The sequence below is a fragment of the Octopus bimaculoides genome, chromosome 4 (genome assembly GCF_046866305.1).
Source record: "Octopus bimaculoides isolate indiv1 chromosome 4, ASM4686630v1, whole genome shotgun sequence".
In the NCBI taxonomy this organism is placed as follows: Eukaryota; Metazoa; Mollusca; class Cephalopoda; order Octopoda; family Octopodidae; genus Octopus; species Octopus bimaculoides.
In genome coordinates, this window is record NC_142931.1 from 12144229 (window position 1) to 12156864 (window position 12636).

The window sequence follows — 12636 nt, forward strand, 5'->3', positions numbered from 1 at the left end:
TAGATGCAGGAGTGGCCGTGTGGTAAGAAACTTGCTCCCTAACCACATGGTTCCGGGTTCAGTCCCACTGCGTAGCTCCTTGGACAACTGTCTTCTACTATAGCCTCGGGCCGACCAATCCTTATGAGTGGATTTGGTAGATGGAAGCTTAAAGAATCCCGTCGCGCGTGTGTGTATATATATATATATATTTGTGTCTGTGTTCCCCCCACCATCGCTTGACAACCGATGTTGGTGTATTTACGTCCCCGTAACTTAATGGTTCGACAAAAGAGATCAATAGAATAAGTGCTAGGCTTACAAAGAATAAGTCAACTAATAAGTTCAACTAAAGGCAGTGCTCCAGCATGACCACAGTCAAATGACTGAAACAAGTAAAAGAACAAAAGAATACTATATGTGGTAAGAAGATTGCTTCCCAACCAAGTGGCACCAGGTTCAGTCCCACTGTGTGTCACCTTGGGGGCAAGTGTCTTCTACTGCAACCCCAGGCCTACTAAAGCCTTGTGGATGGATTTGGTAGGGAGAAACTGGAAGGAGCTCATTGTATATGTATGTCCGTCCATTCCTAATTCCCTCCCTCCCTCCCTCCCGGTACTACTGTCTCCTTGCCTTGACTTTGCATGATAGTGTCACAATCATATAAACACTGTCTTTTTGTTTCCAATCCTTTGTTGTGCCTAGTCTACCTTCCTTCGAAACAGGTGAGGGCAGGTAATAGGAAGGGCATTTAAAGATCCTATATATCTTTATAATTAAATATTGTTAGGAATTGCTCAAAAAAATTAAAATATTTTGTGTAGTGTGGAAGTATAGCCAATTATTTGCACATAAATTTTAACAAAATCTTATAAGGACCTGCAAGGGCCATATGAACCCCGGTTGTGAACCACTGATCTAAACACTGAATTGGAATTATCTGATAAAGTGTACTATTCAAGGCACACACACACACATATACATATATAAATTTAATTAGAGTATGTGTTAACCTCGTGAAGGGATGGTTGTTTCTTATTAATTGAAACATCTGTAAGAAGCAAAGATGACCAATTTGTTCAAAATAAATAATTGTTAACTTCCTTATCTCCATTTTCTTCTCTTCTTTTAGCTATATATATATATATATACATATACATATATATAAAGTAAGATTCCTTCTGAACAGGCTCTTTTCACTGTTATACCCATGATTAACTGCTGTCTACTCACACTGGTTATATAGTATCTCTTAAAACATCATAATCCATTGTCATCTCATCTGTAAAGTCTAATGTTCTCAGATTTATCCTGAATACTCCTTGCTAAGTCTTCTATGATAGGGTACGTCCATCAACTACATTCCAAACCTTGTGCTGTCTTGGTAAGATAATGTTCTTTATAAAAAGAATTTTAATAACATTATGCACTTAACTGTATTTTAACACCCACCTACATCTACACACAGTCAATGGTAGTGCTTCGACATGACCGGAGCCAACTGGTTGCAATCAAATTAAATTACACATACACACACTGTTTATGTGTGGAATGCCATTTGTATGTTAGTTAATGAAAGCTGTTCTTACTATTTTGTTACAACCATTCAAGTTTTTTCGTGATCTAAATATTTCGTTCTGATAGCTATTCAATTAAACATCTCTGTGTGTGGCTTGATAAAAAAGCTGGGTCAGATACTCACATGGCACCTAATGAGCATTTAATCAAAGATTTACTAAGTACTAAGGTTTACTAATTCTTTTGTTTTGTTTTGTTTTTACTAGTGTTTGACCTTTTCATTGTTTCAGTATGTGTGTGTTTTCCACAAATGATGTTACATCTGTTGTCCCAGCTAGTGAGATGGGCTTTAATACTTTAAGAATTTGCAGATTATTTAAATGAGTTGCTTTATAACTTCTATTCCACTCATCAATGAAGTTGAAGTAACATCTATTTTCACCTGGGGTTGACCAAGACAAGTTTACTTTCTTAAAATTGATACATAATCAGTATAAGATTTTGAAGGTGAAGTCACTGAGTCAGTAATCTAAACACCTTTGCAAGGCAGCAAATCAACAGAATCATAAAAGTATATTGCAACATCGCCTTCCTGGCACTTGAAAAGACATTCAAATCGAGATCATTGCCAGTGCCGCTGGACTGGCTCCTGTGCAGGTGGCACGTAAAATACACCATTTTGAGCGTGGCCTTTGCCAGTACCGCCTGACTGGCCTTCGTGCCAGTGGCACGTAAAAGCACCCACTACACTCTCGGAGTGGTTGGCGTTAGGAAGGGCATCCTGCTGTAGAAACTCTGCCAAATCAGATTGGAGCCTGGTGTAACCACCTGGTTCACCAGTCCTCAGTCAAATCGTCCAACCCATGCTGACATGGAAAGCGGACGTTAAACGATGATGATGATGATATGCTATATCCACCTAAACCAACACACTATTCCACCAATCCTATTTGAGATACCCTACTGCCACACATCAGACTCTATATTAAAACCTTACCCAATCTTTTCTCAGAAGTCTAGGTGGTTGTACCTAAGACCTCTATTGGTCAGGTTTCACCTGGAAAGTTCCTTCCCAGGTAAGATTTTTTTATTATTTTTTATGGCAGACCAATTACTTTATTGTTATTATTGGTCTATCATAACTGTCATCGTTATTATCCAAGGAAAAAAATGCTAGTGCTGGTCCAGATTGGCACCAATATCATTGCTGATAAAGGGTTAAACAATTACAGCAAGGTATTTCTGTCCCACATTCTGACAGTTCCACAAAGTTCTTATCTGAAGTTACTGTTCCCCTTGATGGTGTAAACTGTTTGAAAGCCCCAGTTTGATAGCTTTCTCAGAAATCCTATCTTCTGTGAATTTCTTTTTATCCAGTTAATCAGATTTTCCCTTGTCACCCTCACCATTGAAAATGCAGTGAGCATGTAGTTGGCCTGTTCAAAACCTGTAATCAATCAATAACTGTTATTCACAAAATGTTATACATATATATTCTAGTACTTTATTTTGTGTGTGTGTGGTGAGAATTTACAAAAAGACGAAGGCAGGTGTGTAAACAACAGACAGCTGTATTAGTTTAATGCTCAGGAAAGTAGGAAAGTCTTTTACGTTTCAAGCCTATGCTCTTTGACCGAAAGGAACACAGAAATAAACAGGGAGAGAAAATAGAAAATATATATATATATAGGAGTGGCTGTGTGGTAAGAAGCTTGCTTCCCAACCACATGGTTCTGGGTTCAGTATATATATATACACACGTATGTATTTGTGGGTGTGTTTCCCCCCCCCCCTCACACACACCATTGCTTGACAACTGATGTTGGTGTGCTTACATCCCTTTAAATTAGCAGTTCCACAAAAGAGACCAGTAGAATAAGTACTACAAAGAATAAGTCCTGGGGTCGACTTGTTTGACTAAAGGCAGTGCTCCAGCATGGCCACAGTCAAATGACTGAAACAGTTAAAAGAATATATATATATATATATCAAAGAGAGAGATATGCACGGTCAGTTAGTCACAAAACAAGTACAACTTGGCTAGTTATTGTGTAAAAGTGTTTGTTTGTGCATAATATATACTAAAAGCCTAACACCATGAATTTGTCAATCCTAAACACTTTCTCTTTTATCTATACAAATTGCCAATAGCTGCAACAAATGCAGTACAAGGAAAGAACTCTAAATTGTAATAATAATTTATTCAAAAGACATTATACAAATGTTTTTCCCTGATATCTTGTTACAATTGAAATCAGCAGCTGGGTATGTGCCAAAGTGAATTCTCAATAGTAGAAATGTTTTATGGTATTTCGGCTCTACCTCATTAACAGATAGCAACAGCAAGCAGGTGTGTAAAGCAAATCTCTCTCTTTACAAACAAAAATTGAATGCAATTCCTAATCTTCAGAATTAGGTGTCTTAACAAAAAGTTCACATTAATATTTTTAAAATGCATTTAGTTCCTGATGGTTCCCAGTTGCCAACCAAAATAGTTTTTTGTTCAAAATGTCAAATCAGCTTTTTTTTACCACTTTTGTTATCAAGTTTCTGTTGAAATGCTCTGCTTTTGTTTGAATTAATTTCAAAAATAACGAAGAATTTAGTAAAATAAGTCATTAATCCTTTAGCATTTAAACCAGCCATAGGTGGCCCAAATATTCTACCTGTTTTATGTTCAAACTGGCCGGATTACCTCTCACATCTACCTTACACAGTGTCATTCTAAAATAAATAATCACATCATCAAGGTTTTGGAGCTGTGAGAAAATGCATGATCAATCCAAATCAAATTAAATTCGACGACTGGCACCCATGCCAATGTCGTCTCCTTCACTGGACACGAAACTCGGCTTGCAAAGACCTGTTGGGGCACGCGAAAGCGAAATCGTGATGGCACCTGTGCCCAGCGTCGCCTTCCTTGCACTTGTGCCGGTGGCACGTGTAAAGACATTCGAGCGAGATCGTTGCCAGTGCCGCTGGACTGGCTCCTGTGCAGGTGGCACATAAAATACACCATTTTGAGCGTGGCCGTTGCCAGTACCACCTGACTGGCCTTCGTGCCGGTGGCACGTAAAAAACACCCACTACACTCTCGGAGTGGTTGGCGTTAGGAAGGGCATCCAGCTGTAGAAACTCTGCCAAATCAGATTGGATCCTGGTGTAGCCATGTGGTTCACCAGTCCTCAGTCAAATCGTCCAGCCCATGCTAGCATGGAAAGCGGACGTTAAACGATGATGATGATGATGAATGTGAATTAATAATCGTTACATTTGACAGAGTAACCTGAATGCTAAAGGGTTAAACAGACATTTGGAACATGAAATTTTGATGGAAGGTTTTTATTTAGATTACCCCAGCCCTTTAGCATATGGATTACTTTGTCAAATGTAATACTTCACCCGTTATTTTGAATTTACCATGTTCAAGAGGGAGGCTATCAATATTTGTTTGTAACTGTACTCTTTTACTTGTTTCAGTCATTTGACTGCAGCCATGCTGGAGCACCGCCTTTAGTCGAGAAATTCGACCCCAGGACTTATTCTTTGTAAGCCTAGTACTTATTCTATCAGTCTCTTTTTGCCGAACCGCTAAGTTACGGGGACGTAAACACACCAGCATCGGTTGTCAAGCGATGGTGGGGGGACAAACACAGACACACAAACACACATACATATATATGACGGGCTTCTTTCAGTTTCCGTCTACCAAATCCACTCACAAGGCTTTGGTCGGCCCAAGCCTATAGTAGAAGACACTTGTCCAAGGTGCCACGCAGTGGGACTGAACCCGGAACCATGTAGTTGGTAAGCAAGCTACTTACCACACACCCACTCCTGCACCTATGTCAATTTTTTTTTACATCCAGGCTTGAAATTTTGTCAGTTGGTGTTTGGATGCTAATGATTTACAATTACATATTTTCAATAAAATCAGGAGTTTGTAATAATACTGTATTATTCTCCTTAAGATTTTGAATGGTGTCTTCAAGATCTCCATCATTTTTGCTATGAAAATACACTTACTCATCCAATGAATTCAAAAACATCTCCATCTGATTCATCCAAAGAGTCATCACTGTTATTCTCTTCTTCTACATTTTGTAAATCTTTCAGCTTCCTTCTACCAAATCTACTGACAGTGCTTTGGTCAGCCTAGGGCTAAAGAAAAAGATACTTGCCCAAGGTGCCACACAGTGAGACAGTGATACAGTGCCATGTGGTTGGGAAGAGAACTACTCAACTACACACACACGCCACCACCACCACCAACAACAGACTTCTTCAGTTACAGTCTGCTAAATTCTTGCATTGGACACTGGTTGGACAATGGCGAGCTGGCAGAAACGTTAGCATGCCAGGTGAAATGCTTAGCAGCATTCCGTCTGCCACTACGTTCTGAGTTCAAATTCCGCTGAGGTCGACTTTGCCTTTCATCCTTTCAGAGTCGATTAAATAAGTACCAGTTATGCACTGGGGTCGATGTATTCGACTTAATCCCTTTGTCTGTCCTTGTTTGTCCCCTCTATGTTTAGCCCCCTATGGGCAATAAAGAAATGAATATTTTTAACACCTTTAATTTTTTTGAATATTCAAGCCTTTAGTATAAGTGTGACCTGGTGACCTAAATTTGATAGCTATCACATCAAATTGATTTTACAATGTTTGCCAATAATTGATTCCACTTCACTTGTGTGTTATGGAGTGTAATTAAACAAATCAAATGGTGCTTGTTGATATAAACCTGATTTTATAACTGACATTTATTTGTTATATTTTTCTTCTTGTTATTGAGGTTGACAATTAATGCTCAACTAGTTAATACTTAAAAACTGCATTATAGTTATCTTTTATTTTCCATATCAACCACCATTCATATTTAGAAATAGCAGCCAAATCTCCCTCATCACACTCTCACCGTGTAATATAAGGAAGGACACGTAAGATAAAATACTTCTAAAAAGACAAAAATGACCAGAAATAGATTATCTTTGATCAGAGATCTCTGCTCACTCAAGGTTTATTAATTACATTAGTGCCATTCTTTTTTTCTCAGTATTTGTTGAACTCCTTTAGTTGTTTCTTTTTTATTTGTTTTTGTTTCCCTAAGTTTAATGAAGTCTTTTATTTGCTTTTCATCCATTTGGAAGGAAGACAATAAAATAAGTTCTGTATTGTCTTAAGCCCATGCACCAAATTTGTGGTCTGGTGTCTGTGATAGAAACCATTATTCTTATTAAAACCCTAGATGGCAGAATCGGTAAAACATTGGACAAAATGCTATGAAGTTAAGGTTGATTTTTGCCTTTCATTCTTTTGTAGTCAATAATATAATTCTTTTAGGTGGCAAAGCTGGCAGAATCATTAGCACATCAGATGAAATGCTTAGGGGCATTCTGGCTCTCTACATTTTGAGTTCAAATCCTGCTTATGTCAACTTTGTCTTTCAGTTTTTAAAATCTATCTATCTATCTATTTAGGTCATCTCTCAGGACACCCCAATATAATTTTTTTTTTAAGGTCAATAAAATAAAGTGCTAGTCAAGTGCTGGGGTCAGTATAATTGACCAACCCCTCCCACTAAAACTGCATACCTTGTACCAAAATTTGAACATTATTATTATTATTAGTAGTAGTAGTAGTCTTTAAATTTGGTATGGAAAGGCTTGTTGCATGTGACTGAATGAAAAGCCATTTCTGTTTTTAAATATCTCCTTCAGAAAACTATTCTGTAAAATATCTGGATCTCGCTCACATTTTGAGTGAAAAGGTTGGTCATTTCCAAACTTTTTTTAAACATGAATTTCTGTGTTTACATTCAGCCTAAAAATGGCTACCACTCAACAGAGAGATAATGCCCACCATAAAATTCAATTGAATATAGCAGCACATAAACCAGCTAGAAAAACAGAAAGCTAATTTAATTGCACAGCAAAATGTAAACATTTTACAAGGAGGGAAAAAAAAATTTTTTTTTGGCAGAAAACACAAATATTGAAGTAGACATTCATAACAGCAATGCACTCATGCAAATGCTTTCTTTATCCAGCAGCAATAACACACGTGCACACATTTTGCCAAGTGAGTGATTGAGCGAAGAGTTTGAATTGAATAACAAAAGTGTTTCCAGCCTTCTTTCTTCCACTAGAGCTTGTTCGAGCAAGCAGGCCCTAGATACCACTTATCTACCAGAGGAAAAACTCTACTGGGCAGAGCTGTGTAACAAAGGAAAGTGCATCAATACCTCTATTCTCTATCAAACAGTGAAGAGGAAAATAAAAAGAAAATATATATCTCTGGGCTTTTCTTATGCAACCAAAAATGCAGTTGTAGACAACCCTTGCTGATATATAGAATGACATCATCTCTATTGGTCAAGAAAGAAACTGTGGAAATACTTTTAACCCTTCCGTTACCAACCCAGCTGAAACTGGCTCTGGCTCTGAGTACAAATGTCTTGTTTTCATAAGTTTTGAATTAAAATCTTCCACCAAACCTTAGTCACAATTTATGTTCCTAACACTAGTTGAATGATGACTTATTTTACTAAATTCTCTGTTAAATTTAAAGTAATTGAAAGAAATAAAGAGCATCTCAAAATAAATACAGTAACAAAAGGGTTAATATTCAAAACAGAACAAGACAAAATAAAAAGTATGTTACACTTCTACTCAGAAACTCATTTTATGATACATAGTGTCATGCAACACGTGAATTGCAGTAAAAGAAAAATATTAGTGATAACATTAACTTTTTAGTTAGTTATCTCTTTTGTGACATAGCATGGCCAGGTGGTAAGCACCAAAATGACCGAAAATATGTAGTTAGGTGAAGTCTATATGGATGTAGAGAAGTCCTGGTGACCGTAGAGTTGTGATGGTAAATCTATGGTATTTATGTCAAGAGCAACACTGCATGTTTTTGTGTGGCATGCAGTGGACTTTGGAAAAACTTTCTCCACGGCTTCATGTTATAACATTTTAAAGTATATTAGTTTTAAACAATTATATTTTTCAATGATACCTAATGATACAGAGCTTTGTGCTACAAATTCATGAATTAGCAACTTCTTGCTGGTCACTCATTAATTAGGAAATTATACACTGAAAAAGGCAAAATACATTACCTTTTATATTCCAGTTTGATCCATTTCCTTGCATTTTTTAAGTTTATGAAGAAATAAAACTAATTTGTTCTGTCTGGGGAGAGTCATTCTCTTTTAGTGCCTTATTATTTAACACACTCACCGGTAAAGTTTCCACCCATTTACTTAATTATTTTTCTAAAATTTTCGTTGCATCTTACAACCTTTCCAATAGACATTGAAAAACTAATAATACTAATTTTAAAAAAGAGGAAGAACATGAAAGAAATATAAGTAAAACAAAAAAAATAAAATTGATTAATTTATTCTTGATTTCAGTGTAATCCATCCTGTGAAAATGGTGTTTGGTTTTGTGGCTATTGCAGCTGCTTTCGGAGGGTTTGTGTTCTGTACCAATAACCAGTGGAAAAGCCGCAAGTTCAAGAGAGACCATCCAATCATCAGTGTGTTGATAGTACTTGGTGCTGGCTACCTTCTTGTCTACATGCTGGGAGCTGTAATAGTCTTCTTACTTGGGGTTGCCTTTCCTTTAATGTGTAAGTAATAATATTCCTTTTCGTGATTTCTGATATTAGAAGCCTGATTCATATAAAGTGTTTTGACCTAAGAATAGGTTGTGACGGTTAATGGCCTACAGCAGAATGGATGGTGCCTGACGGATGTGTGATCTTAACAGACTACATCAGTGGTTCTCAACCATTTTTTTTACCAATGGACCCCTTTGTTTCTTGCTTTACTCTACTGGACCTCCAGAGCCATTCAATGTATATTAAAAGAATCCTCCTGTATTTCTATGATAAAATACTATTAGGAATTGGATAGAAAATTTTAATATTTTGTGCATTGTAGAAGCATAAGCTATTTATTGCACATAAATTTTAACAGCAAAATCTTATGTGGACTTCCAAGGGTCGTATGTATTTCGGTTGATGACTACAGCACTACATGAAGACAAAGCATTCACTAGCAATTCAACAGCTAGGATGGCAAAGTATATACTATGCTGATAAGGTCATAATAAGTCTGAAGCCTGTCCGACATTGTCTCCCATTCTTGTCAGCATTATTAAAATAATATTAGTCACAACTAAAGTAGTTTTTCTCCCTCACCACAGCATTATTTCCTGTTAGCTTTTTAGTGCTCTCTGCATTATATATGTTAACACTTTCTTAACTAATATATTTGATGGCTGTGTACATAACTAAATATATTTAGATATTAACAAAGCTCTCCAAAATTTTTACACTTATGAATTGATGTTAGGTCAATTTGTTCTGAAGTAGAATTTTTTTCCTGTTGTGAAATGCTAGAAGTGAGGTATTTGCCAAAATCCCTCTTTCCCTCTCTCTCTCTCTCTCTCTCTCTCTCTCTCTCTCTCTGTATATATATATATATATATATATATATATATATATATATATACACACACACAAACACTCATCCATCTTTTCTCTTTCTCTCACTACATAGCTGCCTTAAAAATGGAAAACTAAAATGAATTGGTAATGTTAAAATAATAATAACCAGCTGGCTGGCTGATGCTTAGGCCTCCCTAAGTTCTCTGGCTATCCATTATGGAGTGAGTGAGCCAGTTGTGCGGTCAGGAATTTATATAGCTTAGTCTTAGTTTTAACAGCAACGACATAACATGAGAAAATACATATCTAATTAAAGCTGACATTAAGAACTCCTCTATTTTACTGAAATAGCTCACCCTCAACCATCTAAGTCTTTGTAGCATTACCTCTAGAATATTTTACTGAAGTCTAATCCTGATGTTTTTTCCTTTTGTCATCATCATCATCATCGTTTAGCGTCCGCTTTCCATGCTAGCATGGGTTGGACAATTTGACTGAGGACTAGTGAACCAGATGACTACACCAGGCTCCAATCTGATCTGGCAGAGTTTCTACAGCTGGATGCCCTTCCTAACGCCAACCACTCAGAGAGTGTAGTGGATGCTTTAACGTGCCACCGGCACGAGGGCCAGTCTTACAGTACTGGCAACGGCCATGCTCAAAATAGTGTATTTTATGTGGCATCTACACAGGAGCCAGTCCAGCTGCTCTGGCAACAATCTCGCTCGGACGGTACTCTTAGTGCTCCACTGGTATAGGTGCCATCATGATTTCGCTTTTGTCATCTACAATTATTATGCTTTAGTTGTCTAGTAAATGACCTGATAAGCTAAATCATGCTAGACTGTTAGTCGTTTGGTTTATCATGTCCTTCTTTGTAAATATTTCTCCCTAGAACTTAAAAGAATTTTTAATTTTTATCTAGTTTAAACTCCATCTTCAGTTTCCCTTGATGCGCTGCCATGATGGAGATGAAAGCCATAGCTTTAACTCTATGATCTCGGAAGAAATGAAACCAAGTTCAAATTCCTCTGTTCTAAGCTCTTACCACAAAGGAGCCGCTATGTAGTTGCTTGACCCACCAAAATAGCTAAATTGCCTTTTAGTATCCCTTCTATCTTAGCTAAATAAAGGACACCCCTGCCCGTGGACATAATTGCACCCGCAGGTCGATATACTTGTATGTACAAAATATAGTAAATTTTTTCAATTATAAAATTTATGCAATATTCATATGCCTATTTGCAACATAGATCGCGTTTCCACAATGACTTCAAACAGACTCAAACAGAAAATCATCCAGTAATCGCCATCTGAATGGAAATTTTGTTTTCTGCCGAGGTCAACTTTGCCTTTCGTCCTTTCGAAGTCGATAAATTAAGTACCAGTTGCATACTGGGGTCAATGTAATCGACTGGTCCCCTCCCCAAAAATTTCAGGTCTTATGCCTAGAGTAGAAAAGAATTTTGTTTTCACTATAAAACACAAATTGCTAGGTTTGTACCCCCCCCCCCCCTTGAGACCCAACTACACTCTAGCTGAAAAATAGAGAATACCGCTTAAGTAATCTAAACATCCTAAATTCAGTGGTAGCGTTAATGAAGATGTTCCGCGTTAATTTAATGTGTTTAACTTATCTTTATTATATCGAATTATACATAGATACATACAAGACTTACACAGATATAAGTGTTAGAACTTGTGGTCTGCCCGTGGACCTTTTTCATTGGAAATTTTTGCCTGCTGCATTAAAAAGTTTCCCCACCCCCTGCTTTAAATAATATAGTCTTAATGGACCTGGGAAGGTAACAACCTTGCAGAATTGTTAGCACATCAGGTAAAATGGTTAGCGTCATTTCTTCCAGCTCTTTACATTCTGAGTTCAAATCACACTGAGGTCAACTTTACCTTTCATCGCTTGCGGGGAGGGTCAATAAAATAAGTCAAATATGGGTGGTAATGTTGCTGACCTGGCCCCTCCCCTCAAAATTGATGCACTAGAACCCTGCGATGGACTGGCATCCTGTCCAGAGAGAATGTTGTGACCTCAGTCACTTATACAGTATGGACACCAAGTAACTAGCCTCGTTAGTCCTAGGGCTTGAAAAGGGTAAAGAAAATGGACCTGAGACTAAATGACAATTCTTTTTACTTTGACTTCCAAACTTGTGGCGCATGGTGCAAAGTCGGAGGAAAGTAGCCGACTAATTAAGACTTGTCATTCAACTGGAGGAAGAGACATCATTAAATGATACTTGTTCATTTTCACATCTGTTTTCCCAGACTAGCATGGGTTAGACAAGTATTTTACTAAGGTGTTGTTTAGTAGCAGGATGCTGTTTCAGGTGGTAATCCTTGGGTTTTTTTTTCTTTAAGTACTTCTTGTTCTGCACATCATCAAAGGGGCAAAGCTAACAATTTGTTGACAAAAAAGGGGAAACAATGTTATAGCTTGTGGCTCAATGATATTCAGAGAAATGCATACATTTAGCTACACACACGCACTGGCAGACAGGCACACACACATGCACTGGCACATACACACACACACACACACACACATGCATTGGTACACACACACACATGCACACAAACGTACTGACACACACACACACACACACACACTTATACGACAGACTTCTCCCAGTTTCTGTCAACCAGATCCACTCACAGGGC

The 12636-nt window shown here is 37.5% G+C and overlaps 1 protein-coding gene across 1 annotated transcript in view; it reads left to right on the forward strand.

The window, feature by feature from the left end:
* The window catches only part of LOC106883521 (PRA1 family protein 3), a 57430-nt gene that overhangs the window by 33171 nt on the left and 11623 nt on the right, over positions 1-12636 (forward strand). The window contains exon 2 of the mRNA XM_089350283.1: positions 8921-9138. Within this exon, the coding sequence (XP_089206409.1) occupies positions 8921-9138 (218 nt within the window). The remainder of the gene's footprint in view (positions 1-8920; positions 9139-12636) is intronic.